The sequence below is a fragment of the Ursus maritimus genome, unplaced genomic scaffold (assembly GCF_017311325.1).
Source record: "Ursus maritimus isolate PB19 unplaced genomic scaffold, ASM1731132v1 scaffold_2, whole genome shotgun sequence".
Classification (NCBI taxonomy): Eukaryota; Metazoa; Chordata; class Mammalia; order Carnivora; family Ursidae; genus Ursus; species Ursus maritimus.
Window position 1 is genome coordinate 36,128,519 of NW_024424452.1, and position 26,949 is coordinate 36,155,467.

At 52.3% G+C, this 26,949-nt stretch overlaps 1 protein-coding gene across 4 annotated transcripts; it reads right to left on the reverse strand.

Moving 5' to 3' along the window:
• Positions 1 to 1,675: 1,675 nt before the first annotated feature.
• On the reverse strand, positions 1,676 to 26,924 carry NAA60 (N-alpha-acetyltransferase 60, NatF catalytic subunit). Of its 4 annotated transcripts, none has more exons than XM_040635429.1 (7): positions 26,735 to 26,871; positions 10,589 to 10,704; positions 7,958 to 8,087; positions 6,508 to 6,604; positions 5,263 to 5,497; positions 3,859 to 4,208; positions 1,676 to 3,110 (listed from the first exon to the last, which is right to left on the reverse strand). In XM_040635429.1, exons 2-6 carry the CDS (start codon positions 10,696 to 10,698, stop codon positions 4,052 to 4,054), a joined length of 729 nt encoding a protein of 242 aa, XP_040491363.1. In that variant the 5' UTR covers positions 10,699 to 10,704; positions 26,735 to 26,871; the 3' UTR covers positions 1,676 to 3,110; positions 3,859 to 4,051. The 4 variants fall into 4 exon arrangements, with proteins under 4 accessions (XP_040491363.1, XP_040491365.1, XP_040491364.1 ...); XM_040635431.1 differs by having other exon boundaries at positions 10,589 to 10,808; positions 26,735 to 26,868; XM_040635430.1 differs by lacking the exon at positions 26,735 to 26,871 and adding an exon at positions 10,809 to 10,958.
• Between the last annotated feature and the right edge of the window lie 25 nt (positions 26,925 to 26,949).

Genomic DNA, 26,949 nt, shown 5'->3' on the forward strand with positions numbered 1-26,949 from the left:
CCCTTACTTTTGGATGAGGCTGTGAGGCTCAGAGGGGAGCACAGACTACTCCAGAGTCCAGATCTCAGGATACCGAGGCTGTGGTCAGCAGCCACTGTGGTGGCCTCCAATGCATGCGTCCCAGTATTCTGGCTCGTGTAGTTCTCCTCCCCCTACCTTGAATTGGGACTGGCTCAGGGTCTTGCTTGACCATAAGATGTGGGGGAAGTGACATGGTGTCACTTCTGGCCTGAAGGACGCCTGGCAGCTTCCAGTGTGTGCGCTGGGGGAGGCCAGACCCACATCATGGGAAACCAAGCCAGTCCAGGGGAGGCCACATGGAGGGAACCACAGGCGCAGCCACAGCCAAGCTCTGGGCCCTCTTGGAGTGGATCCCTCAGTCCCAGCTCTTCCCTGGGAGAGACATTTGCTGCAGCAGACAGGCTGGATCCAAAGAAAACTCTCTAGGCTGACCTCTAAACAGTTTCCCCCTCAACCTTCCAAGACTTTCTTGAAAAACACTCAGAAGAGGCTGAGAGTGAAGCCGCAGTCCTAGCGTCCTGGGGACTGGGAGCTGATGTGAAGGAACATCCCAGACAAGCAGACACTCGTGCAAATGTGCACTGACCACCCTGGGGCACCCCCCAACCACACCCTCTCAATAGCCGGAGGGTACTGCACCAGGCCACCAGGGGTCAGTTTCAGCCCTTGCGACACTGTGTCCTTGAGGCCCGCTGTGGGGAGGCCAGCCCAGGAAGGCACAGCTGTGTTCGGGGCAAGGCTCAACCAGAACCCCCATCCTCCCAGACGCAAGCTGATACTCAGCCACACAACTGGGCAAGGGCCCCAGGGAGTCAGCTACTTACTCCTGAAGCTGACCCATCGGCACAGTGAAAACAGATGTTCCAGCCTAAGTAACCTGAGTGTCATTTGCCAGCACCAGGGATGCTGCTCGGTGCTCCCTGTGGGAGTATCACCCCCACCCCCACCCCCAGGGCTCCCACACACCCAGCTCTGCAGGTGCCTCAGGCCCTGTCCCCCAGGGAGGGCTGTCTGGATGATGTCCGACCCTTGGAGAGCGGCACACACGGACTTTGGAGGGGTCCAGACCTGGGCTGGGTTCTCTGGCCACCATTCACATGCTGAACAGCTGTGGGGTAACTCACAGTGCCTGAACTAGTTTTCCTCATCTGCCCAATGGAGTGACAAACATGACCCCCTTCCCCCAGAGTGGCCAGAAGCTCCAAGGACAGGTTGGTGGAAGCACCTGGTCCCGGGCTTGGCCCAGCCATGGGCTGGGACACACTGGCGCCCTGCCTTGGGCTCCCATGCTGCGGTCCAGAGCCCCCACCTGACAACTGTGTTGAGTCCTCTATGGAACCTTCTCTAAGCCAGGACAGTGCCTCCTGACGGAACCAGGCCTCAGCTAAGGCCAAGAGCTGCCAAGAGACCCTGAGCAGCAGGCAGCTGCTAAGGACCTCCCATCTCAGAACCTGCTTGTGCTGCTCAGCTTTAGAACCTCTTCCCCATGACCGCATTCTTTGGCAAATTACACAAAACAATTGGCCCTTTCACTGGAAGCCATCCTTGGAACTTGACGGCAGACAAGCAGTTCCTGAGCTGCCCTCAGCTTGGGGGCTAAGTCCACAGGGGTGGGGCCCAAAGTGTGGCGGGCTGGCACTGGAAAGACAAGATGTGACCAATTAAAGTCTGTTTATTTGTAATGGGACAAAACACTACAATCTGTTCAACACGGGGCTGGACACTGCAGTGATTGGGGGCAGGGAGAGAGGGGCAGGGCGAGGCCTCTGAGCTCGATTATGAATGTCCAAGCAAAACCTTCCAGAAGACTCTTCCTTACCCCTTGGGGCAGAAATAAAAATCACACAATCACCGTTGATTCAGATGAGATAGAACACCAAGCTGGGCCTCAGCATGATGCCAAGGTCAGTGCAGAGTGGGGACAGGTCAGCAAGAAACGGACCTCTCCCCGAGAGGCACCACCAGTCAGGAGGTGGTCGAAGGAGGAAAAGTGCTTCTCAGGGCCAGCTCGCCCTCCTCTCAAGAACACCTTTCTCCCACCCCGAGGGTGGAGGCAGCCCCAGGCTGTGCAGTTCTGAGGGAGGGAAGCATGGCAGTCACTCCGGGCCCCTGCCCGGTTGCTCCCCCTTCTCCTCCTGCTCTCAGGCTGGCGCACCATGGCCATGGCTCCGAGACACTGCAGCAACACTGGGCATGACTCTGCCAACCCCCTCTACTCCGGAGGGCAGGGCAGGCAGCAAGCAGCTTTGGGGAATGGGGGTGAGGGTGACGCCAGAAGCGAGTGATGTTTGCACGGTGATGCTCGCACGCACACTCCCTGGCACTGACAGCCTCTCCTGTCTCTGCCTTTGGGGATTGAGTGGCTGCAAGGCACGCGACAGCTCCCCTCTCCCCGCCCCAAAAGCCAGGCCCCACTCGATCAAGAGCACTCTCAGCTTCCTCCTGTCTGCATCTTGGAGCTGTAGCTCATGGACTTGGGCGGCTGGGGAGGGGGCCCCCGGAAACCTCACTGGCACCTGTTCTCAGTCCAGCTCCAGAGGGCAGCTCAGCTGAGCCAACATCTGCCATCTGATGGGCAGTTTCGTGCTCTCCAGGACAGCATGAAGCCCTCAGCAGGAGGCCACTGGAGGACTTGACTGCCCATGTCACGGTCTAGGCCCCAGAGCTTTGTGCTTGGGTGAAAAGCCTCCGGGGTCTGCCCACCATGTGACAGCCCCTCACAGAGAGGCAGGGGCTGCTCCCCACACCCCAGGCTTCTGTGGGCTGGTTTTGGACAAGGATCTGGCATTCCCTTTACCCCCCCCCCACCCCCGTTGTTCTGAGGCTCCTCTGTCTTTAGTGTCAGGTCTGTTCATAACACTTGGGTTCCTCCCTTCCAGCAAAAGTTCATTCCGGGTTTGGAGGAAAGAGCTAGAAGGAACGGGCAGTCAGGGGAAGGGGGCAGAGGAAGAAACAGACCACAGTGAATGCCGCCACACCCCTGCCGGCCAGTGGGGCTGGTGCACACGCTCATGAAGGCAGGGACCAGGGCGCAGGCCAAGGCGGCGGTTTCCGGAGGTTACCAGAAAAGGAAGGAGGGCTGGAAGAGCCTGCGGGAAAGAAGAGGGGAGCAGGGGTGAAGGCCCCCAGGGAGATGTCCTGCGCTAGCCTGCACAACCTAGCCTGGAGCACAAGCCCTCCAGGCCCAGAGTCCCTCCCAGTCCCCACAGAAATCAAAGCACAGATGGAGGGATTCCAGCCCAGGTGGTCATGGAGTATGGCTGCGTGAGTTACCCCCACCACTAAACTGCTCTGGGCTGTGTTCGTGCACTAGGGGGTGGGCCTTGCAGTCCCCATGACCCCCTGCGGCTCGGAGGTCTGAGAGATCAGCTCCCTGTGGCACTCATGACACTCGTAAGTGGCTGCATCTGAGCAAAGCTCTAGTCTACCAGGCACGTGTCCCAAGCTGCTGCTGTCAGAGCGGACCTGGGAGCTCGGCCACGACACAGAAGCACCAGAAGCCTCTCAGGAGGGCAGCTGAATGGTTGGGGGTTGATCTTTTGGTACCTTCTCAATTTCTGAACCATGTGAATGCATCCTTTTTTAAAATGTAGTTCAGGAAGTGAAAAGACAGAAGCGTGGCCAAGGGCTCAAGGACTCTGTTTTCCTTCCTAAAGTTTCTGAAAGTCAGTCAGGCTACCTCAGCTCTTGGCACTACTTCCCAACACCCCTGCACAGCAAGTGCCCATTCAGGCCCTTCTGTTTTCATGGCTGAATGTGCCACAGTCTTCTTTTCCTGGTACCATCATCCCATTGGGCTCTGCTCCCCTCTTCCCCACACCACCTGCCCCAGCATACCTGTCAGAGACCAGGTGTGCCCCGCGACGCTCTGCTCCGAGCCCGCGTAGCACCGGGCCTGCAGCTGGGGCAGGCCGATGGGCCCAGCAAGGGGCCACCAGCTCCTTTGCAGATGACAGAAGTCAGATGGCCAGGAAGGCGGGTACTGCGGGGTGCTGAAGGGTGGGGCCTGACGGCAGCTGCCAAGCTGGTGTCACATGGTCCGACTATACTCAATGCCACCCTTGGTGGCAATGCCGGACCACGGCAGGAAGCTGCAGAGCAGGCTGTGGGCCTGGCGGTAGATCCTGTGCGGGATGGAGCAGGGGCTCAGGTTTGCTAGTGCGGAGCCCAAGTGCTGAATGTAGTCCGTGGGGCTCCGTTAAGGAAGACTCCGACTTGCCTCGCCTGCCCACGCACCCCTGGATGGCACTGTCAGCAGGGGCCCACACGGTCATCTGCAGGACTGCGTGCAGATGCCACACCATTTCTGAAGGAGACCCAAAGCCTGCTAAGCCTCTGTGGAGTGCCGAGAAGCCTCGTTAGCCAGAGGGGCGTCCACTTTGCAAAATAACGGCACACGGTGCAAGAGGAACTTCTGGGCGAGGCCTCAGGCACATGGACACCTGGACCAAAGCTGATGGACAGGGGCTGGGGGCCAGGGTGACAGGTCTGCTGGAAGAGCAAGTGTTCCCAGTTCCCTCCCTTACTCAGTCATTAGGACGGCAGGGCCTTGTCCCCGTGACAAGGAGGGGGTCCCATCTTCACAGGGACTGGAAGGCCTGTAGGGTTTTGGGGCACACTTCTCCCTCCTGTTTACTCCCCTGTGATGTGGCTAAATCCTAGCCTCACTCAGTTCACTCCCTGCTCGCTCTTTCTCACAGAGTGTCAGGGGCCACACCCTCTATCAGGAAGTCTCCTGGCCTCCCTTCTTCCTGTCCCAGCCCAGAGAGGGTTAAAGAGGAGGGAGCAGGGGAGGGACACAGCTCTGGGCACACAGTCCTCAGGGAAGGGAGGTCTGAACCCAAGCGCTCCAAACAGCCAGCAATTCTTTTTGCTCCCCTTGTGTGTCTTCTCCCCAGCCGGCACAAGACCCTCTGAGGGCAGGGGACCCATCTGTTTGGTTCGCAGTTGTCTCTCCTGTGCACCTAGAACAGGAGGGTCTCAATCAGTATTTGCTGGATGGGTGGATCATTGGCCAAGAGGGTTAAAACTCACACCTCATGCCAGCTGAAGTCTGAGGAACACTGAGTACAACCACATCTACCCACAACACCATCTGGTCAGGAAAAACGTGTCCAGTGAGCTTGGCCTCGTGAATCATGTGAAGGCTACGTGGCTCCATCTGGCGCATGGGCCCTGCCCCTGCGAGTCACCCTTGTGGTTGGGAAGCCTCATCCCTCACCCCTCAGAAGTAAAGGATATAGGATTGTCCAGGGAGGGTGGCCGCCGTTGATGTAGAGAACATAGGTGAAGCCATCTTTGAGGACCCCTCGGATGGAGTAGTAATAGGGAAGATAGTGATGTTGCTTAAAGTCTCTGTTTTCGTAGAAGTTTATTGCTGTGTTGTTGGTGGTGAGGACGTGCAGGTAGATGGCTTTGCAGTGGTCCTGGGCAGTGGTTGATATGTGATCCTTTAAACTCTCAAGTAAAAGAGAACCTGCAGGAGAAGGGGTGACAGTCACACACAGCAGGGCAGGCAGGGAGCATGAAGCAGACAGGGACGTGACCTTGCCAGAGATCCCTACAGATCTCCCTGCCATTGTATCAAAGATGGAACTCCCATAACCGCCCTGTCAAAGCCCCTAAAAATCCCACGGCCAGGTGGAGCTCATCTGCTGCACACCATCGGGCGTCTGGAACCACAGATGGGGACCAGGTAGTTCCCTCGCAGGGGCTGGGCCTGTGGTGGAGACTCACTAACCTTTCACACAGCAGAAAGAGCAAATGTGAGCCCGGGAAAAGGTAGAACAGACAGGCCTGGGTCACACAGGAAGACTGCTGCCTGTGTGGCGGAGTGGGGGGGAATTTGGAGAAAGGCCTGGGCACAGCTCCCTGCATGCAACAAACATGTGATAAATGGCAGCTGGGACTATTTTTCTTTTTCTTTTTTTAAATTTCATTTATTTATTTGTCAGAGAGAGAGAGAGAGCACAAGCAGGGGGGAAGGCAGGCAGAGGGAGAAGCAGGCCCCTCGCTGAGCAAGTAGCCCAAGGTGGGACTTGATCCCTGGGATCATGACCTGAGCCAAAGGCAGACACTTACCCGACTGAGCCACCCAGTCGTCCCTGGGACCGTTTTTCAATTATGTTTTCTACTCTTAATCAAGAACATCTTGTGACCAAATATAAGCCATGTGTGTGGTGGCAGGTGTGGTAAGAGGTGCCCATTCCCTGACGAGGACATCTGGGAGCGTTATGAATCTGATCAAGTCAGATTTGGGAACAAGGACATTGCCCAGAGACCTGACGAAAGGTGCAAAGGGCACAGGTTGAAGGCCAACGGAGTGGAGGTGGGGCAGGGAGACCTCTGGGAGGGGTGGGAGGCTGAACATCCCCGCAGGACAGGGGGATGAGGGACATTTATGGGCTGGTCATCAGCACGTGGGAAATGACTGGACATGGTGGCTGGAGCACATCTGCCAAACCCCACGAGCTCGGTGCCCCTTACCTATGCCGTGCTTCCTGAACTCCTTCACTACTCCCAGACTTAGAATGTACGCAACCTGCGTGTCAACAGAGAAACTGGAGGCTAGAATATCTCCATCCTGAAGAAAAAGTCAGACATAAAGGCCAGTTAATGGTTGAAGCACCTGGTACCTACACAGGGCACATCTTACCCACTGACTCAACTATGACACGTGGGTGGGGGGGCTGAGGTGGGAGTGGACAGAGCAAAGGATAATGGAGAGTCATCCCCCCACACACGCACACCCACACGGAAACAACAGGGTGCAGGTCCTTGTGGCACAAACAGCTAAACTAAGGACACACAGAATGTCGCTCCTCTTTAGATGTGTGGTGACCTGACAAGGGGTGAAGGCAGAGCGGTAACGGGGAAGCGACTGTGCCATGGGACACGTACTGGACACTCAGGACGAGATGAAGTTTGAAAAGGTTTGCTTCAAGGATCCTACGCTGCCCCCAAGCGGTCTCTGAGTCACGGGAGTGGGGGCCCAAGCAGCCCCTCCACCGCCCTGTGCTGCCCACGTCAGGCAGAGCGCCGTGCCGCGCCACCCCTCGCCTGCCTCCTGGTTCTGGAGATGGAATTCCAGCCTGGGAGGCTCCTGAATCTGACCATGGTGCGGACGAAGTGGAAGAAAAAAGCTCAGGAGGAAGCTGGGACAGAAAGTCACTCTGAAAGGAAACTACCTTCGCCAGAATCTAATTACGGGCAAAATGGGGTGTACTTGAGTGGGTCTGGTCTTTCAAAGGGAGATGTCCTCCTTGTTATTTCAAAGAAATAACCTGAAGCTGAACAGTCAGAACCAGCTGCTAGCTGTCAGTGGGTTTTTTCCTGTCCTTGGAGTAAACACCCACGTGACAAACACTACTCAGTTGTGAAGATGACCAAAATTACTAGGCAGAATCTTGACCCAGAACCACGTGGAACAATGTTGTCTGTGGCTATGACCTCGCATCTTATTCTACACTCAGAGCAGAGCTTGCTGACATGAGGCCCACAGACTCTTGGGAGTTCCTACATAGATCTCGGAGAGGTCTGTGAAACTGGGTGAAAAGAAATTATAACTCTATCTTCACTAACTTCTACCTGCAACCCAGCATGTCCTTCAACCAACCACAGCACTATGAGCAGTTTCTACAAACCACTGATCTTCCCAGAGCCCCTGACAACTTTGGGGGTTCTCAGTGTATCATTTACACTCCTCCCTACTTTGAAATAACAGTCATTATGAAGCCTGCAGCTAGGTCTCTTGTTCAATGCATGTCTCACTGAATCACCTATACCCAGAAAGAAACCAACTGGATATGAGTCCCCTAATCGGTCTGGGCTCCTAGAAGAAAGGGCCAGAGAAGAGAGCAGCAGCGTGATTTGGTCACAAGCCTTTGCAGGACCGTGCAGCGACAAGGACCACCAACTCCTCGCCACACGTACTTACTTCCTTGTGTATCTTGGTCCTACTTTTTATTTCGGCTACTATCATTCCCACGATGGCGCCCCTGTAGGTTGCGGCGAGGGAAAAGAACTTCTTGTTGGAGGTGATATCACGATACCATGAGTCTGGGTACCTGAGGAGAACAAACTGAGGTGAACCCACAGAGGTCAAGCCCTGCTAATGTCAGGCTTCACACAATGGAACCACACTCTGCCCACTGGTCCATGGCTGATAAGGAGTCTGTCCACCACTCAGACTCACCAAAGGGTTTTCTTAAAGCAGTAATCTGTCTAGACGAGACTGGGAATTTCTTAAAAATGTGTGTTTCCTTTTTAAAGGTTTATTTATTTATTTTAGAGGGGGGAGGGGCAGAAGGAGAGGGAGAAACTCAAGCAGATTCTAGGGCGAGTGCAGAGCCCAACATAGGGCTTGATCTCACGACCCCGAGATCATGACCTGAGCTGAAACCAAGAGTTGGACACTTAACTGACTGAGCCACCCAGGCACCCCTAGATGGGACTGGGAATTTCTGATGGGAAAAATGATTTTTTTTTTTTTTAAGATTTTATTTATTTATGTGACAGAGAGACAGCCAGCGAGAGAGGGAACACAGCAGGGGGAGTGGGAGAGGAAGAAGCAGGCTCATAGTGGAGGAGCCTGATGTGGGACTTGATCCCGGTACGCCGGGATCACGCCCTGAGCCGAAGGCAGACACTTTAACGACTGCGCTACCCAGGCGCCCCGGGAAAAATGATTTTACTATCATTACATGAGAGATGAGAGTAAAAAAACCTCTGAGGACATTCTCTCTACGAGAGCAGGATGTGAAGGGACAGCTGGATGAGTTAAGACTGATGGCCCTTGATGGCCCACAGACATCTGGGTGATTTCCAAGAATTCTGTGAATCCTTTTGAAGACTGGGGGGTGGGGAGAGCTAAGTTCACAGCTGAGTGGCATTTGAGTTCACTGCACCTCCCTGGGCAGGGATGGGGACAAACCTTCAAGGGCAGAGTGTAGCCAGGGTGGCTAGGGGCTGTTCGCCAAGACCCCCCCCCCCCAGGGGAGCAGGGAGAGAATGGTAAGTACAAAGCCCCTGGACGGTAACGAAAAGGCAGACTCAGCCACAGCCAGGAGACATGGTCAGGAGGGCAGGGGCACTCGGGGCCTAGGGGTGTGTGGATTTGTTTTTTTAGCTTGAGGTAGACCTAACAGGTTAGCCTGAGATGCCTTTGTTGAGCTGGGGGAGGCACCATATCCTCTCAGTGACATGGCAGACAGGTCCCCTACGTGGCTCTGCTCCACAGAGGCCACTGACCACCCACAGATGCTCAGGGCCTGAGCATCACCCGCACTCCCTCCCTAGTTCTCCTCACACTACACCAGAGGGCTCGGCTGGCACAGCAGTCGGGACATGAAGCTGCCACCACAGAGCCCACGGGACTGCAGTTCACTCTGTCTTTGGAACCTGAGGCCTCAGGTGCAGGAAGCTGCGAGGAGAGGCAGAGTCTACAGCCCTGTGTGGCTCTACCAGGCACAGGCGCCCTCGGCGGGGTCTGATCCGAGCACATACTGGGCTACTTGGCAGCGGCGGCAGGACTGCTGGTGGAAGCAGGGCCCCTCTGTGACCCGTAAAGCCGCTGCTGGCCCACATCCCCAAGAGGCTGAGGCGACTCACATCCCACCAGAGCCGTGAGGCTCGCCTGTCCCCTCCCTCCCTGCCTGCAACAGGTTAAACCACCAGTCTCAGGCCAGGACTCATGGAAATACGATGCTTGGCAGGATCTAGTTCATTTTTAACAAGGTTTTTTTTTGTGTTCTTTTTAAATAATAAATTCTTGTGATGAGAACTCAGGATTTACTGTCTGAACAGCTTCCTACATATAACCTCTACAGCAGTGCTCACTCTTGGCGGCATGGTGTACGTTACACCCCGAGTACTTCTTGATCTTGTAACTGCCAGTTTGTAAAATAAGTCTGCACCTATTTTCCCCACTACAAAAGCTGTATGTGCCTATTACGGAAGCAAGACAGACAAAACTGTAGCCGCTGATAATCTGCCCGCCTCAAACTACTGAAAACATCCTGCTACACGGTACATAACCCCACAAGCTTTTATCTTGTACATGTTCTAAAATAAAAGCAAGACTGGGATACGCACTGTTTTCTAGTCTTTTTCCACTTCCTATCTCATGTAAAAAATCCTTATCAACAAATACACCTCTCCCACAGACTTCGACCCCCCTGGCTGAATAGCGAGCACTTGCAGGCACGTACCCCAGTGTATGGAACCAAGTCCTCACTGCTACATTACTTAAGCTGCTTCTCAACTTTCTGAATTATCAACAGCACTGCACTGCACATCTTTTCAGCTACAGATTCTCAGGAAAGGCCTTCTGGGGAACTCGTGCACGAGGGATGCGGTGAGGTGGAAAGAGGCTGACGGCAGTCAGGGCCTGAGGCCTCAGGTCCAATAACAGGCAAGGTGATCCTGGGCCACCACAGCACCTCCAGGCCGCGCTGGCTGTCACAGCAAGTCTTCTGGCTCTGGCACCTGAGCTTATGTGCGTGTTCCTCCCACCCGCCCTCCACCCCTCCAAGCTATAAATGGGGACAGTGGCCGCTGCTCAACTTACTCGATGGGGAACCAGTCGCCGCACAGATGCTTCACGGTGTCTATGTCATCGTGGCAGAGGAGGCGCAGGCTGACCTCGCTGAGGGCGCTGGATGGCACCACCTCTGTCATTCACACCTGCAGAGAGGGAGGCGGCGTCAGGAGGGTGGCCGCGCCCCCTCACCAGCCCACCGAACGGGCACTGTCACCTCACGCTACTTCTTCCTCCTCCTCATGCTAACCTGCGAGGCGGGCAAGACAGGGAAGCTAGTATTGTCCCCCATGGACAGACGTCTCCTCAGTAACTGCATGGGCCGTGTCTCTCTCTCACAACAGCCCCAAGCACAGGTGGCAGAGTCACCACCACACTGCAGCCGAGGAAAGGGGGTGCCCCACCCGAGCCTGGCTCCTCCCCGGCTGGTCTCGCGTCTCCCATCTCCCTTGCGCTGCTGTTTCTCTGCTGCTGCAGAGAGCACCCCCCCACACTCCACCCCACATCCCGACCTGGGTTCCCTCTGGGGCAGCCTGGTGGAGGGGCCATGGTTGGGCTGGATTTCAGCAGAAGCGGTGCTAGCTGACTCGGCTGCTTCTCCTCCCCCACCCAGCAGACAGACTCATGGGCAGGAAGAGAGACTATGAGACACACCAAAGTTCCAATCAAGGGTCATGAGTTGCTAATAACTTTCTTATTTTAAAACATATTATTATTTCATTTATTCATTTATTTATTTATTTAATAAAGGATCCTGCATTCTTATTTTTCTTTCAGCAATCTCCACATCCAACATGCGGCTTGAACTCATGACCCTGAGATTGAGAGCCGGGCGGGCACCCTGCTAACAACTCTTCTAAATAAGGAGAGTCTGTTCAGTCCAGGCTCCTGCTGGAGCAGCCTCTTTGTTTCAGTTAAAGGAATGCAAGTGGAAAGGCTGGGCTCCGACAAAGCACCTGCACCCCCAGGATTTACTGACTTCCAGAAAGCCGAGCCTGGCAACTCAGGTCCAGCAGCCCCTCGAGCCCAACCTCTAAGCACAATGTGAACAATGCTAATCACTCTGGCTTCCACCTAAAATCCTGGGCCTGGACCCCACTGAGCCTCCAGGCCTAACTGCACACAGGCTTCAAACACAGAATGTAGGGCATTCTACAAGACAACTGGGCTGATCTCTTCAAAAGACCAAGGTCATTAAAAAAAAGAAAAAAAAAAAAAGCAAAAAGCAAACTAAAAGAGGCGAGGAGACCTACCACCGAATATGATGTGTATACCCCCACTGGGAAAAAGAACAAGTCAAAATAGACTTCTGGGGAAATGTAAACACAGGCTGGACCGATGATGTTATGAAGCTGTTACTGATGGTATTGGACAAGGAAGTGTGTAACTACGTAGAAGTCTTGGGAGTGAGGCACCGTGAGGTCTGAAACTAACTTTAACCGGCTGAAGAGATTCCAACTACTTAGGAACCAAACACGACACAGTGCTATTCGCCATGGGATCCATGAGGCAGATAAGACACAATACAGGAACTTACTGCCCACACATTCAACTTCTCCGCGTGTTTGAACTTTTTCATAACAAATGTTGGGGGTGGCGGGACCCCAGAGAGGCTGGTCATCACCTACTAACTGAGCTTACTCTAGAAACCGGTTCTGTGAGTGTGCACCGAGACAGTCCCAGTGACGCCCAAAGGTCTCAGGGACCCAGATGTTCAGCCCTGACCACTCACCCAGCCCAAGTAAGTGCCTGTGACAATCCTTCAAGGTCACCTGCTCTGACTGCCCTGGCATTGTTAGTGCCTGGTTCCTGTGACACTTCAGGCGTTTCCAGGAGGGTCTCCGGAAAGGACATGTCCTAATGTGCCAGCTGCCAGGGGCTGAAATCCACCCTGAGGCTTGACCACCGGGACAGGAGGGCAGCTGCTCAGCGCCTAAGCCCTAGACACAACCCCAGCAGGCTCTACACAGCAAGAAGGGTTCCTCTGAGGGCCGGTCATGGGCTGACAGCCCCAAGGACCACGTGCTGCTGAGCAGTCGGGCCAAGGGCCAGCTGAGGGCTGGCTGAGGGCAGGAGGAGTGGACGTACTGCAGCTCTGTGGCTCTGGGGCCACACTGGGTTCTGTCTTTCCAGCACACACCAAACTCCCAGGGGTGGGGACCATGCCACCTTGACACGTCCCTCTGCACAGCACTGGCTCAACAGCTGAAATGAGTGGGGACCTGATTTCTCCCCCTCCCTCCATGTTTTCACCCAAGTGCCTGCGCACTGCCTATGTGGGGTCTGCAAGGTGGGAACCCCTCCTATGGCCCTCCCCACAGCGCAAGGTGCCCTCCCCCGGGGCTCTGAGGGGGACGGAATGGGATGTTCATCAGGACAAGTGGTTGCTCCTGCTTGAGGCCTCGTGGGCCCCCACAGGCCCAGGGTCTGGCAGTAGCTGAGGTACCATCGCCTCCGTAGAAAGGAACCCTGCCCGAGACCTTCCACTTAGAAGGGGACAGAGCTCATCTCTGGATACAAGATCTTGATGGAACTCCAGAAAGCTAAGCTGACCCAGACAAAAGCCTCTTTCTGGGCAGGGCAGAGACAGCCAGCTGTGTTGACTAAACAAGGGACACAGCCATCACAAAAGTTAAAGTGAGAGGCCTGCTGGGATAGGGCAGGCCCCAGCTGCTGGGCTGTATTTGTTTGACTTCTTAGTTTCAAACACAAAACAAAACCAAAACACCAACCAAACAACAGAAACTAACCTCAGTCTAGGCAAATCTGACCTTCCCGTGCGTGCCTCCTTCTTTCTTGAGACGCACGTTCAAAAACAAGACCCCATCCAGCCTGATCCCCGGGGTCAACAACAGCTCCACTATTTGATTCCTGAACAGCGGGGCCATGCCAGGCCTCAGCACCCCCACCTACGGCTGCCCACTCCAGCCCACGTCCCTGTTGCTATCCAGGATGTGGCCTGTGGCCCAGAACATTCTGGGGTGATCTTAGGGACCTCATGCCTCTCAGGTGGCCAGCCACCTCTTGGGAAATGGGACTGGTCAACCAAAAATGGCAAGTTCTGAGTTTTATCAGTCACCTCTGTCCAAAACATAACCTAGTGGTCACTGGATAGGATGTGGTTCCCGGTCATCTGGAGCCAAGAACATGAATGTACGGGTTAGAGGGGTTCGACCAAGAGCAAGATGGACCCTGGCTCTTCACATTCAGGTATAAAGTGCTGCTCCCCTGGAGGTTTCCACACAACCCCCAAAGCGAGGGTAACCATCCCTTCTTCCACAAAAGGGATGGATTGAGACACTGAGCCTGGCCTTGCCTCTGGCTCACCCATCGCTAGCCAGTCTCTGAGTCCCCTCTAAAACAGAGAGGGTCAGGCCCCACAGGGCAGTGTTGAGGCTGGAATGAGTTGCCGATTGCAAAGGGTTGGGAACTGAAGAGGAAGTGCCCATCAACGTGGGCTGTTGGTGCCCACCAACTGGTGACTGGCATGGTCTGGCCAGTCCTGGGACATTCCCTTGACCTTTAACATTGACATCCTAAGTAGTTTTCCTCCAACTCCTAACTTAGGTGGTTCTCATCTGCTGTTTAGTGTTGGAGGCACCCAGCCAGTTCAGGCTCACCTAAACTGGAAGGAAGCCTGCCCCCAGTCCCCTTAGCTGGGTTCTGAATCCAAAGTTTACCTCTGACACGTCATTATTTTATTTTTATTTTTTAATTTTATTTATTTGAGAGAGAGAGAGAGAGAGAGAGAGCATACAAGCAGGGGGAGGGGAAGAGGAAGAGGGAGCAGCAAACTCCCTGTTGAACAAGGAGCCCTACATGGGCCTCGCTCCCAGGACCCTGAGATCATGACCTGAGTCAAAGGCAGACGCTTAACTGACTGAGCCACTCAGGCGCTCCCCCCCCCGCACCTTTTAAAAAAGATTTTATTTCTTTATTTGAGAGACAGAGAGAGATACCTGTGACACTTTAAAAAACAGTTCTCTGGGGGCGCCTGGGTGGCACAGCAGTTAAGCGTCTGCCTTAGGCTCAGGGCATGATCCCGGCATTATGGGATCGAGCCCCACATCAGGCTCCTCCGCTATGAGCCTGCTTCTTCCTCTCCCACTCCCCCTGCTTGTGTTCCCTCTCTCGCTGGCTGTCTCTATCTCTGTCGAATAAATAAATAAAATCTTTAAACAAACAAACAAACAAACAAAAAAAAAACAGTTCTCTGGCACAACACACGCACAAAGAATTGCTAAAAGCAACAACCACAGGTTTCATTAATCTTGTAAGATATGAGAACAGCATTGCGGTTATGCAAAAAAATGTCCATACTCTTTAAGAGATGTACACTGGATATGTAGAGGCAAAGTGACAGAATATTCTGTAACTTAATTTAGTTGGAGCAAAAAGGCCTAAACGTTAATAACTGTTGAACTGGATGATAGGTATGCCAAATGGGTGTTTGAAAATATTCCCGGGGCACCTGGGTGGCTCGGTCGGCTAAGTGCCTGCCTTCGGCTTAGGTCATGATCGCAGAGTCCGGGGATGGAGCTCCTCATCAGGATGGAGCTCCCCATCGAGCTTCCTGCTCAGTGAGGAGTCTGCTTCTCCCTCAGCCCCTCCCCCAGCTCGTGCTCGCGCTCTCTCTCTCTCAAATAAAATCTTAAAAAAATAAAGTGCATTTCTCTAAAAAAAAAAAAAGAAAAAGAAAAAAGAAAAGAAAAGAAAAGAAAAAAAGAGAAAATGTTCCCAATTAAAAACCAGCCAACCAACCACCAACCAAAACCACCAACCACTTTTCCAGAGGCTGAGTTTCGGGTACAGATGGCAGGTTGGCCAAGTGACTGATTTAAACGTCTCTGGAGTCCTGCACCCTGAGCTCTAGAAAGCAGCGCCACACGCTGCAGCAGCCACCACGGCCTCTGCACACCTCCTCACTGGAAGAGTGAGTTCTCGGCAAACCACAGCTGGTTCACGAATCTGCGCTCTCCGTCTCGGGTGGGTCAGGCGCCTGGTTCAGAGGGTTATGGGTTCTGGGAATACTGCTCAGGACCCAAGTGAACCAAATCTCAAACTCCACAGATGTTTTAAGGAGCGACAGGACACAGGGCACTGTTTTAGGAGCTGGCGACGCCCTCCCCCCTCCTCTTCCCTCCAGGGCCAAAAAAACTGGCAAGTGCAGGAAGTCCCTGCCAAAACCTGGAGCCTCTGGGTCAAAGTCAACAACCCCACAGCATCCAAGGCCAAGCCCTGTCCCTCAGTGCAGTCTTTACAGAGAAGGCTCCAGGGACAAGGGGGTCCTCCCCTCCCTGTTGCAACCATCTTCAGGGAAAATCCTGGTGGACAAGCCAAAACACATCACCACCTGCCAGTCCATGTGGCCCAACAGGATCATCTACAAAAACCCTCAACATCCCAGCAAGGACACGATCCCACTTCTAAGCGGAGCGAGGGAGGGAGTGGAGTGGGAGTCCACGATGGACTGTCAATGGACGACCGAACCAATACACTACAGCGGGCATTTAAACCTATACCTGCTACGACGGAGATGAATGCTGAAAATGTGATGTCGAGTGAAAGAAGCCAGACACAAAAAGCCACATATCTTATGATTCTAGTTACATGAAATGTCTAGAACAGGCAAATCCAGAGAGACAGTAAGCGAGTGGTTGCTGGAGGCTGGCAGGATAGGGGGGGGGCTATGGGGGGGGGCTTCTTTTGGACTGGTAAAAATGTCCTGAAACTGAATGTGGTGATGGATGCACAGCTCTGTGAATACACTAAAAATGCTGAGTAGTACTCTCTGTACGGGTGCATTGTACAGCATGTGGATATCTCAATAAAGCTGTTAAAAACAAATCCTTAGAGTGATTGTTCTTTGGTAAACAAATGGATGAAAAAAGTTATTTTTGAAGACAGTCAGTCACAGCAGATTCCAGAAAGAGTCAGAAGCTTTGTAGCTTGCCAATTAACTACAGGGACCCAGGCTGGTGCCCATGGGCGGCTGGCCTGGACCCTGCCACCTGGGGTGTGGGGACATGCACGCACATGCATCTGTGCCACCCCCAATAGGGCCAGAGTGGGGTGGGGAGATCCCTGGGAAGACAAGGCTGAAGATCAGGGAGCCTGGCAGGAGACACAGAGAGAAGAAGAACCGTCAGTCCACCAAGGGCCACCTGGTAGCTTACTCCAGATTTGGACCAATTTTAATTATTTCATACTCAAAGGAAAAAATCTGTCGCTGTGTAAGAAGTGATCAGAGGAAGTTATCAAGTCTTAGCCAAGAATGTCTGCGCTGTCTACTGAGTTTTCACAGGGTAGCAATTTAAAATGCCTTTGAGAAAGGGAAGATCACGCTCAGACTCCCCCCAGCCTCCGCCAAGAGATCAACACAAACCGCAAATCACCAGATGAATCCGAAATCAACTTTCGGCTCCGATGTTTGACCTGTGCCAGGAAACTCCACATCCTCCTCTTTCCAGGAACAGCTCGCTAGACTGTTCATCTGCTGCAAGATGGGCTCGAGCCAGCCCGAGAAATGGGGTGCCATGACTGCCTGCCCTCGCTGAGCTCGGCAGAGCTCCAGGTGTCTCACTGGCTGTGCCCTACTGTGCTCCTGATAAACAGCGAATGTGCTCTGAGCTCCGGCAGAAAGGAGGCGCAGGACAGGACACCGTCAGCGTGCTCGCAGCAGACCCTCCAGCACAGGGGACAGAACGAGCATAGGCACCTGGCAACATCAGCCAGCAGTCAGGGTCTGGATGGTCACAGACCGACCAGGGGATCCGAGCAGCCGGGGAGCAAGGGCTGGGGGGGGGGGGCACTTCCTGAAGGGATGGGATGTTCTCTATGTAGATGGTTACACACACGGACACACACATATACACACATGTTAAAGCTCACTGGGTGCATTTTGTCGTATGTATACTAAACTCGATAAAGTTGCTTTTAAAAGATTTTTTTAAAAATCTTCTACGTTGAGCCGATAGCAAAGGGAGAGATCTATAATAAATGAGCGTCTCATGTCCAAGGATTTATAAATTTTTCCCTAGTATCCTTGGGACAAGGCTCTTGACCAAAGGGACAGGATCCTGTTTGACTTTCAAGAAAAACACTGGGCTCCAAGAGGCACAGCTATTTGTGGATTCTCACATCCCTATTAAAAGTACTTCCATGTTTTCAAAACCCTTGATTTAAAAATAGAAACAAGTCACTTTTAACTAAGGGAAAAATGCAGCATTTATAGCGCCGAGTCTGTCACAGCCCAGCTGACAGCGGGCGGAGAAAGGACAGGAAGGCAGGGAAAGGGAGAGCCTGGCGCGGGTCCCATGGGAAGCACCGGTGTCAGAGGCCAAGTTTACAGAGAGGGTGGCAGGACACAAGAGATGCTGGTGTGGCAAGCAGCTGGGTCACAGGGAGCAGGCCAGGGGACCCACCTCTGGCACCTGTAGGAATCCCCACTTACCCATCTAGAACCTTCTACCACGTGCCAGTCTCCTATTGCTACGGGCTACTCTTAGGGCTTATGGGACAAGGATTCTGATGATTCACTAGAGAACAGGAGCCAGCGGGTGAAGCCAGAGCACAGCCGTCCCCTCCCCGCCGCTTCAGCCCCAGCCTCAGTTCTGAGCCCTTGAGCGCTAGCACTCAAGTCTCAGACACGCAGGCCACCTTTCAGGACATTTTCCTACAAAGACACAGACACATCTACACTACAACAGTAGGGGCATGTTGTACAGGGAACCCGAAATTCACTTAGACTTCAAAGTTAAAACGTGAAGCTACAAAGGTTCATGCTTCTGTGAGAATTCTTGCCCAGGGTTTCCTGGGTCTGCATCCTGCCCACGAACTCTGGGTGGGGAGGTGGTTGAGTGAAGCACTTCCCGGAAGGACAGAAACCAGATTCTCCAAGATGCAAATGAAGGGCCTGCCTGCTCATCTGCTCTACCCTTTCTCCTTCCCCAACCTCATCCTCAGGAGGCTGTCTGCAAACCTTGTCTTCCTTCTGTGCTGAAATGACCCCCTGGTCCCTGTACGAAAGGCCACTTTTCCCTGAGGATTCCCAGGTGGCGGGAAGGGGTCATGTCTGGACATCTGGGCACTGCCTCCACGTGCTCAGCCAGAGGGACAGAGTGAAATGGAGGAAAAGCTACCAAAATGTCCCCAGCATCCTCAGGAACACTTTCCGTCTCCCTTCCATTGCCAAGTGCTGGGGGCTGAGAATGGAATCATTCCACTTTCTGGAGGGGTTTCCCAGCACTGTCATGAGGCCCACAGGGCACTCCACTCCCACCCCAAGTAAGGAGATTGAATTACCCTATTCCTGGACACCCCTCCCCTTGTGCCCTGATACCCCAGGTCCACAGGGCCTCTTCCTTCCTCAAAGGCATTGTTTCTTGGTCTCACACAAGTCACATTCAACTTTTAAAAATCACTCCATCTTCTTAATGTCTTAGGAGGTGCTCTGGCCTCTTCCCTCGCCCTCATAGGACATCTGGTATTCAGTCCAGCCATGACCACACTGCACCCTCTATCATTCCTAGAACCTTCCTTCCTTTTCTTCTTTCACTCCCATTGGTTCAAAGGGTCCTTTCTCTTTGCCGAGGTTAGCCACCCTCCACTTAGACTCTGGGTGCTATGTCTTCCACGTGCTCTCAGAACCTGCAAGGATGCTGGGGTCACTGTGACCACTGAGACATCTGCCTGTATGTGCTTCTTCTTTCTTCTATCGCTGAGAGATGAAATGAGATGGCCTCTTCCAAAGGGCCACCCCAATTGCTGGCCCAGCGCCACATCTCCTCCTGCCCACACACCCACTCCTCTGGGTACTCTGTACCCCCTCTTGGACAGGCCTTCCCGCCACCTGTTTCCCTTCCACGCAACTACGTGCAACGCCCCATGTGCCACCACCTTCCTGCTTTATCCCCTGTGCCCATCCTCAGCCCAACTTCTGCTCCAGCACACCCACAACAAGGCACCACCAGCTTCCCCTCCTGGGAAGCAGGCAGCTTCCCTCAGGAATTTCCTGCCCAAACCCTCTCAAGCTCACAACTGAGTCCTTCCCTTTCTCGAAACCTCAGCTCCCTTCACTCATGATGAAGTACCACCCTAGTCTTTCCCCAAACTCCAGGCTTCTTCTCAGGTGAGGCTCAAGGGAAGATCAGCACATACTCGCCCACGGCCCAAGCACTAGACACAGGGCTCTCAGGAATGTGCCATTCTGCAGACGCCAGGTTTATCAGCTCGAAAAATCCAACAGTAATGAGCTCTAAGCTCTTGCCTTTAGGATGGATGGGGAACAAAAGGAAAACTAAGGCAGGATGCATACAAAAGCCTGCCTTGCACAGCAGTAAAAAAGGCTATAGGGCTCAAAGGAGACTGAGGGACACAGGGAGCCCTCTTCACAGCTCAGCTGTTCACACGGGCAGCTGCTCGTGGGGGAGCGAGCGTCTCCACAGCAGCCTGGGCTCCTTCTAAAACCTCAGTGTAGGAGCAACATGAATAATTTACAAGATGACAAGAAGCAAGCACCCAGCACTCTGGCTCCAAACAGCCTTCCTCTTAAAACCTACCTCATCATGCTCTGAGGGGAGCCTGTAATTCTCACATACGAGTCTCTTCAAACACAAATTGATATTACTGGAGGATTCCATTTGTAGGACATTCTAAAACTGGCTAAAACAATCAAAAGTGACAGAAATCAGAAAGTAGATGTGGTGGGGGACACTGTGAAAGGGCAGAAGGCAGCCTGCTAGGGTGACAGTGATGTGCTGTATCTCCTTTGATGGTCGTCAAACATATGGCTCTGCTTCAGATCTGAGCACTTGGCTGCATGGTAAACACTAGTCAGGTGCCAAGTTCCCTGCCAGGGGCCGGCGAACTTGGGGTACCTGCACTTGACAATTGGGTCCTCCTTCAGGTTCTCGAGGGTGAGAAGGCAAAGACAAAGGCCTCTGTGCAGTACAAGGAGGACATTGCATTTTGGAGCTCAGCTCTTAAGCTTTACATTGTGCCTCAAGATGACATAGATCTTATTTTGTTTTAAATTTGTTTTTCCATTTTGTTTTACCGCACATCCAAGGTAAAATGACCAGATGCGGAGGGCATATGCTGAGACCACTGTGCATGTGTGCCACCTGCCAACCCCCAACGCTTGGGAAGGCACCTGCACTAACACTGGTCAACACACACAGAATCCTCTGGTTGCTCTCAGGACCCTCATCACAGCGTCAGGGCCAGCGAATTTCCACACAGTCAGAGGACTGGATTGTGGGCAGGCAGCCGAAGGGCTCTTTGCCTTTTGTGGCCTTAGTTGGCCAGTGTCAGAAATGGAGAAGGAAAGCCCAGGTCTGGGGTGAGACAAGGACAAACAGGAAGATTAGACAAGGATACGAGCTGAGAGAAAAAGGGGACATTGGAACCGAGGGCCAGAGATGTGGAGCCGTGAGCAAACCCCATGGTCCCCTTGCCGGAAAGTTCCAGAGTGTTTCACCTTCCCAGAATAGAACATGAGGGTGTAGATGAGCCTCCGCTGCCAGCTCGCACCGTAGTGCTGAAAGACACAGAGCACAGGGCCTGGAGACCACAAGGGCGTGGGCCCGACGGGCCCGAGGACAGCTTGGTGAAGAAGCCTGTTTGCCCCTCCGCTTTCTAAGCTGGGATCTTGGTAGGAGGCTACCTCACAAGGTGCACCCAAAATGTAGCTCCCAGTTCAGATCCAGTGAGTGGTCAACTAGTTTGGTTTAACAACAAAACCACCCATAAATAATCAGATTTTTAGGAGGTGGGAATAAAAACATATGTAATAATCTGCAGTCCTGACTACCAGCCGAGACTGTACCCTGTCTAGAGCTCAAACTCAGCCAGGAGTGTGTGTCACAGAGAACTCCGGCAGCTGCGAGCAGCCCTCAGCACTGCTGGGGGTAGTGAGTGACGGGGACCAGGCAGCTACTCACTTTGAAAGGAAAAAGTAAAGCAACAGGGGAGTTGGGTTTCAGAGACACTGCCCCCCCACCCCACTGCCCCCAGCAGGCCAGGCCTCCCCGCCTTTCTTCCATGTCCATCTCAGCTGGGTTTTGTTGTTCGATGGGTTTGTCATCTCTACTTCTCTGGTTTTGCGTTTAAGATCCTTCAGATGAGATGTTAATTATGAAAGTAGGTCAAATTTGGTATAAATTAACACTTGATCATGAGGTTAAACTTATTATTTTTAAAAAGTAATTCAACCTCCTGTCAGCATTTGCCTCTGGAATTACAGCAGATGTCTGTGTTCATCACTCATTTCTGTATTATTTCAGTTTTGTTTTTTGTTTTCAGGAAAAAAACAAGGCTTTCGGGTGGTATGAGAAAATTATGAATACATTTTTATGAAAATTATCTCATGGGCTGTTTTTAATTAGTAACAACGTGGAAGTTTTACAGTGTCTCTTCAAATTATAAGTAGAATGGTCACCCATTTTGTCCCAAAATAGTCTCTCAGAGTGCTAACTTTTAAATCCCAGACCCCTGGAATAGTGTGGCATTTTGTGCATGGACATCAGAAATAAATGTTCTAAACACAGACTCAAAGTTGTAATGAAGCAAAAAGGAGGTATTTGTGGATAAGGACGCTAAACAGACTTGTAAACATATTGTAAAGGGTTCCCATGTAATGATTAAACAACAATTTAAGTGGCTTTATAAAAGCCAATTTAAAATATTTACAAGTTTTAGATGCCCATTTAAAAAAAAGTTAAAAAAAAAAACATTCCCGAGGCGGCTGGCTGGCTCAGTCCGAAGAGCTGCAATTCTTCATCTCCAGGTCGTGAGCCCCATGTGATGTGCAGAGATTACTTTAAATTAAAATAAGATAAAAACACTTCCCTCTTCTTGAAGGAGGGAAATGCTCTTGTAAACTTTTCTGTTTTACTATGAACACATGTTCCCAGTAAAATAAGTCATATGCAATACAAAGCAAAACTAAGGTTCCCCTATTTACCCCATCCCCAGTAAAATGCCTGTTACTGTTTCTGGTGTTTCCTACAAGAAAATGATTTTTGGGGGCGCCTGGGTGGCTCAGCCGGTTAAGCATCTGCTCTTGGCTCAGGTCATGATCCCAGGGTCCTGGGATCCAGCCCAGCTGGATGAGCAGGGAGCCTGCTTCTCCTTCTCCCTCTGTCCCTTCATCCCCGCTCCTGCTCTCTCTCTCTCTCTCACTCAGCTCTCTCTCAAATAAATAAAAATCTTAATGATTTGTTGTTGTTGTTGTTTTTAAATAGGAGAGGGCTTGGCTGGTAAGGGGCTGAAGGGTTTTTTGGGGTGGTGGGTATACAGGTACTCTCATGCCATGACCATTTGTCAAGCAGCATACTTTTTTCTGTAGGCATACTTCAATAAAGGTGTTAAAAATGGGAGGCCAGAGGAGAAACAAAGTAATCTGAAACTAAGACTAGAAAGAGCAGTGACTCTCTGAACTAGCAAGCCCTTCAGAAGAGTTTAAAGAGAGAAGTAGGGGTTTCAAAGAGAAAGAAAATTGAAGCAAGTACCCATTAGCACTCCCATGAACACTATAGAAAAGGTGTAAATATTGTTGCATCAACATTTTCCAGATAAGAATTCTTTTCAGTACCTAAGGGACAATTACTCACAGGTTGTTTTATATAATGAAACTGCTCTCTTCTCGGTCATCTTTAAGATGGGCTCAAATTTCAATACATTGCTGCCCAAACAGATCATATTTCAGGAATTCAGGAAATAAAAAAGAGGAACACAACTTGATTTTTAACAGTAACTATTCAACAAAAAATAGAACTGTAAGAATTTTTGTTTAATGCAGTTTGTTAAAGGTGACAAACTATGTTTTTCTGGTGTTCCTGCGGAAGCAAAGGGAACAAAGACATTCTCAGACAGTTGTTCTATGTCCCCTTCCACAACCATCTCCTCTTTGCTTCTTTACGACTGCCAATCTGTCTTTAGAAGGTTTACTTCTTAAATCAGTACACAAAATGCCATGCTATTCCAAGGCCATGGGGTAAAAGTTGGCACTAAGAGTCCATCTGGAGGCAAAATGGGTAATCATTCTTACAATCTGAAGAGACATTTAAAAATCTCTACACTATTACATTCATAGGTACTTTCGTCCCCTTCCTGCCACATGGGCCCTGCCTGAGCAGGAAGCTGATCTCAGGTGAAGAGATGGGGAGTCTGAGATGTTGACAGGACAAACAAGGGACCAGCCCTCATTTGGTGTTACTCCTTCTCTACCTGACCATCTAGCTTAGCTCAGTGCTGTGGCCACCTTGGCTGACTGTCACATGCATGCTGGCCTCCACAGTGGGGCACTCAGGCTCCAGGGAGCACTGGTTCAACTGTTGACCTGGACCCCAAACCACTTCCAGCAGAAAGCCCCGGGTCCCTGTTCAGACCTCCTTCCTATCATTCCACGAGCACTGAGCAAATGCCTTAAGATTCACAGCGGAATACTAACCTACTATTTGCTCACTGGGTTTTCCAGTGCATGGGTCTCTCTTTAATCAGTGGTGTAAGGACTTCAGCTAACCCAGAACTGGGCTGCCAGCTAGCTCCTATCAGAAGTCATGCTAAGAAAGAAGGATTTAGGGAAGAAGGCCTGATCTTGATATTATCAAAGACACAAATATTTGCTGGGGGGGGGGGCGCCTGGGTGGCACAGCGGTTAAGCGTCTGCCTTCGGCTCAGGGCGTGATCCTGGCGTTGTGGGATCGAGCCCCACATCAGGCTCTTCCGCTATGAGCCTGCTTCTTCCTCTCCCACTCCCCCTGCTTGTGTTCCCTCTCTCGCTGGCTGTCTCTATCTCTGTCAAATAAATAAATAAAATCTTTAAAAAAAAAAAAATATTTGCTGGGGGAAAAAAAAAATCAGTATTTGAACTTGGCCAATAAGAGACCCACGAGATCCAGCATTATTTTGCAGATCAGCATTTACTTGAAAGCAATGCACACGGACATAAGCAAGAACAGTTTTGACGGAGTCTATACCCCAAGCTTGCTTTCTGCAAACAAGGAACAGAGATGGAGAAACCATGAGGGCTTTGTGGATTCTTTCCAGAAAGAGATGTCGAAGGAAGATAATGGAGATAAAACTTAGACACGGAGGAGCCACCATTTAAGAGAAGACACTGCCTGATAGGCAGCCAGCTCTCTATTCAGGTAGGAGAGCTGTCACCAACAGCTGAGACCTCTGGGCTATTTCAGCAGTACAAAGACATGTGCCAGCCTAAATTCAGAGCTCTGAGGATTCTTCTCTACACTGTGTTACCTGTGGCTGCTGCAGTGTAAGGATGCTGTGTCCATCTGGTCTAAACACACCTCAGGCTGGTAGAAACCAAAATGCTGCTAATCATACACTGAGGCTCAGACAGTCTTGGAGCCAAGTGCCCATTCAGCAATGACAGCATCACCCCAGTTCGGGTGTAAATGTATCTTTTATCTCTCAAATCTCCTAACATCCAGGAATTTTCTTCCATCCCAGACTGAGGCATGCTGTTGCTAAGCAACTTCAAATCATATCTGAAGTCTGTGAGTGGGTGTGGTTAAAATAAACAAATGACAGAGTCACTGCAAGTTACAGAGAGGTGAAAGATACACACAGACCTTTTAAAAACATGCCTGTATTTTTTACTCAGGCCTGTCAACACCACACCATGCCTTGAACTTTGTTTTGTACAGGTTTTAACTGTCTTCATAGAATCCCAGCGTGTCTGCAAGCTCAGTGAGATAGAATTGCAGCAAACTGTGGCCCAAAGGAGAAGGAGCTCAGGCACACTGCATTCTCCAGGGTCGATCTGCACACTGATTCTGACTGGTACAAAGTCCTAAAACGGGGTTAAGTGAAGACCTATGTGCACTGCCATGACTGATCTGTCCACTTGGAAAGATGACGGGGGCTTATATATTTCAGCCACTCCTGAGTTTCTTCTAGCGTTTACTCCCTTCTTCTCCAAATTTAAGGCAATTCAGAGATTTTCCTGAGAGACAGAGAATTTGTTTTTGCTCCAACCCCTTTTAATTCAATGACGCTCAAGACGCCCCTCCTTCCTACCTCGCAGGCCAAACAAATAACTTCTCACACTTACTCTACATCACAAGATGTCACAGGGATTGTGGTATTTCTGTAGATGACCTGGAGTCACCTACCCTTCCTGGATCACTCAGTTAATCATTAACTAGAGGTTTTCTGCCTTAAGTCCTCTGGTAACACTTCCGCAACCAGCAATGTTCTCTCCAGTTCTGACACTCCAATTAACAACCACTCGGGCGCTGTAGGGAGCTACTGTGTGGGGCTGCTATCCTTTTCCATCAGGACAACTGAGTAACAAAATCTTACAGCTCAGGACTTGGCAGCGTGAAACAGATCAATGAAGCTGCCAATGCCCACGTTTACTGCAGAGCACCTCCAGGTCGTGGGCTCTGGCACCCGCTGGGCACAAAGATATGTGTTGTCAGTGGTCCAGAGAAGGCCCACAGCCTCCCTCACAACTCTCCCACGGGGACACACCACAGGAGCTACAGGTTCCCGGGCTTCCTTCAGAAGTGCCCGATCTGGTGGAGGAGGTCAGAGCTGTCGTAGGGTCTGCGTGGCCAGTCTGTAAACTACCAGAAACGTAAGGAATTGACGTTTCTTAAAAGCAAAAGGTACAGCTGAGGACGGAAGAGTCGGAGACGACGAAGACAGAGCCCCCGGCTTTGAAGAGTTCACAGGAGAGCAAACAAGTCGGCAAATAACTACAATCCGCGCAACAAGTACCAAAGCAAAGGCAGGGCCAGGCTAACCGCTGACCTGTGAAAAGGCCAGGCCCTTCAGCAGGAGGGAGACCCGGCAGGAAACGAGGGGCAGTCTGACCGCTCATCCCAAATTTCCCGACCAACTCGTCTTGGGGCCTGGCCGGGAGGCGCCCAAGCAAAGGGGTGGGGGGCGGGGGGGGGCTCGTCCGTTCTCGCCCCGCGGACGCACCGCGGGCCCTCCTCAGTCTCGGCCAGCGCGAGCTCCACGGCCCCCTCGTCACCCCGCGGGCACGTCTGGGCACATGCCCAATGGCTCGCGCCCCGGCCGTCCTGCGCCCCGCAGCGGCCGACTCGGGCCCCTGCCTTCCCGGTCCGGCCCGGGTCCGGAAGGCTGCCTCCTCCCTCATGACCCCTGCCCCACCGCAGGCCGGAGCCGGGGGAACCTCACCTCGGACGGGAGCCGGCGGCAACGGACGCCGTCGTGGGGCTCAGAGCATCCTGGGGTCGCAGGCAGCCGAGAAGAGGGGCCGCGCGGAGCCCGAAACGAGTTATGTAACCGGCAGGGGCCGCAGCCGGGACGGAGGCGGCGGCCCGCGGCACTTCCGCCTCCCGCGCCGGGCCGGCGGCGCAGGCCGGAAGCCCATTGGCCACCGGCCCCCACGT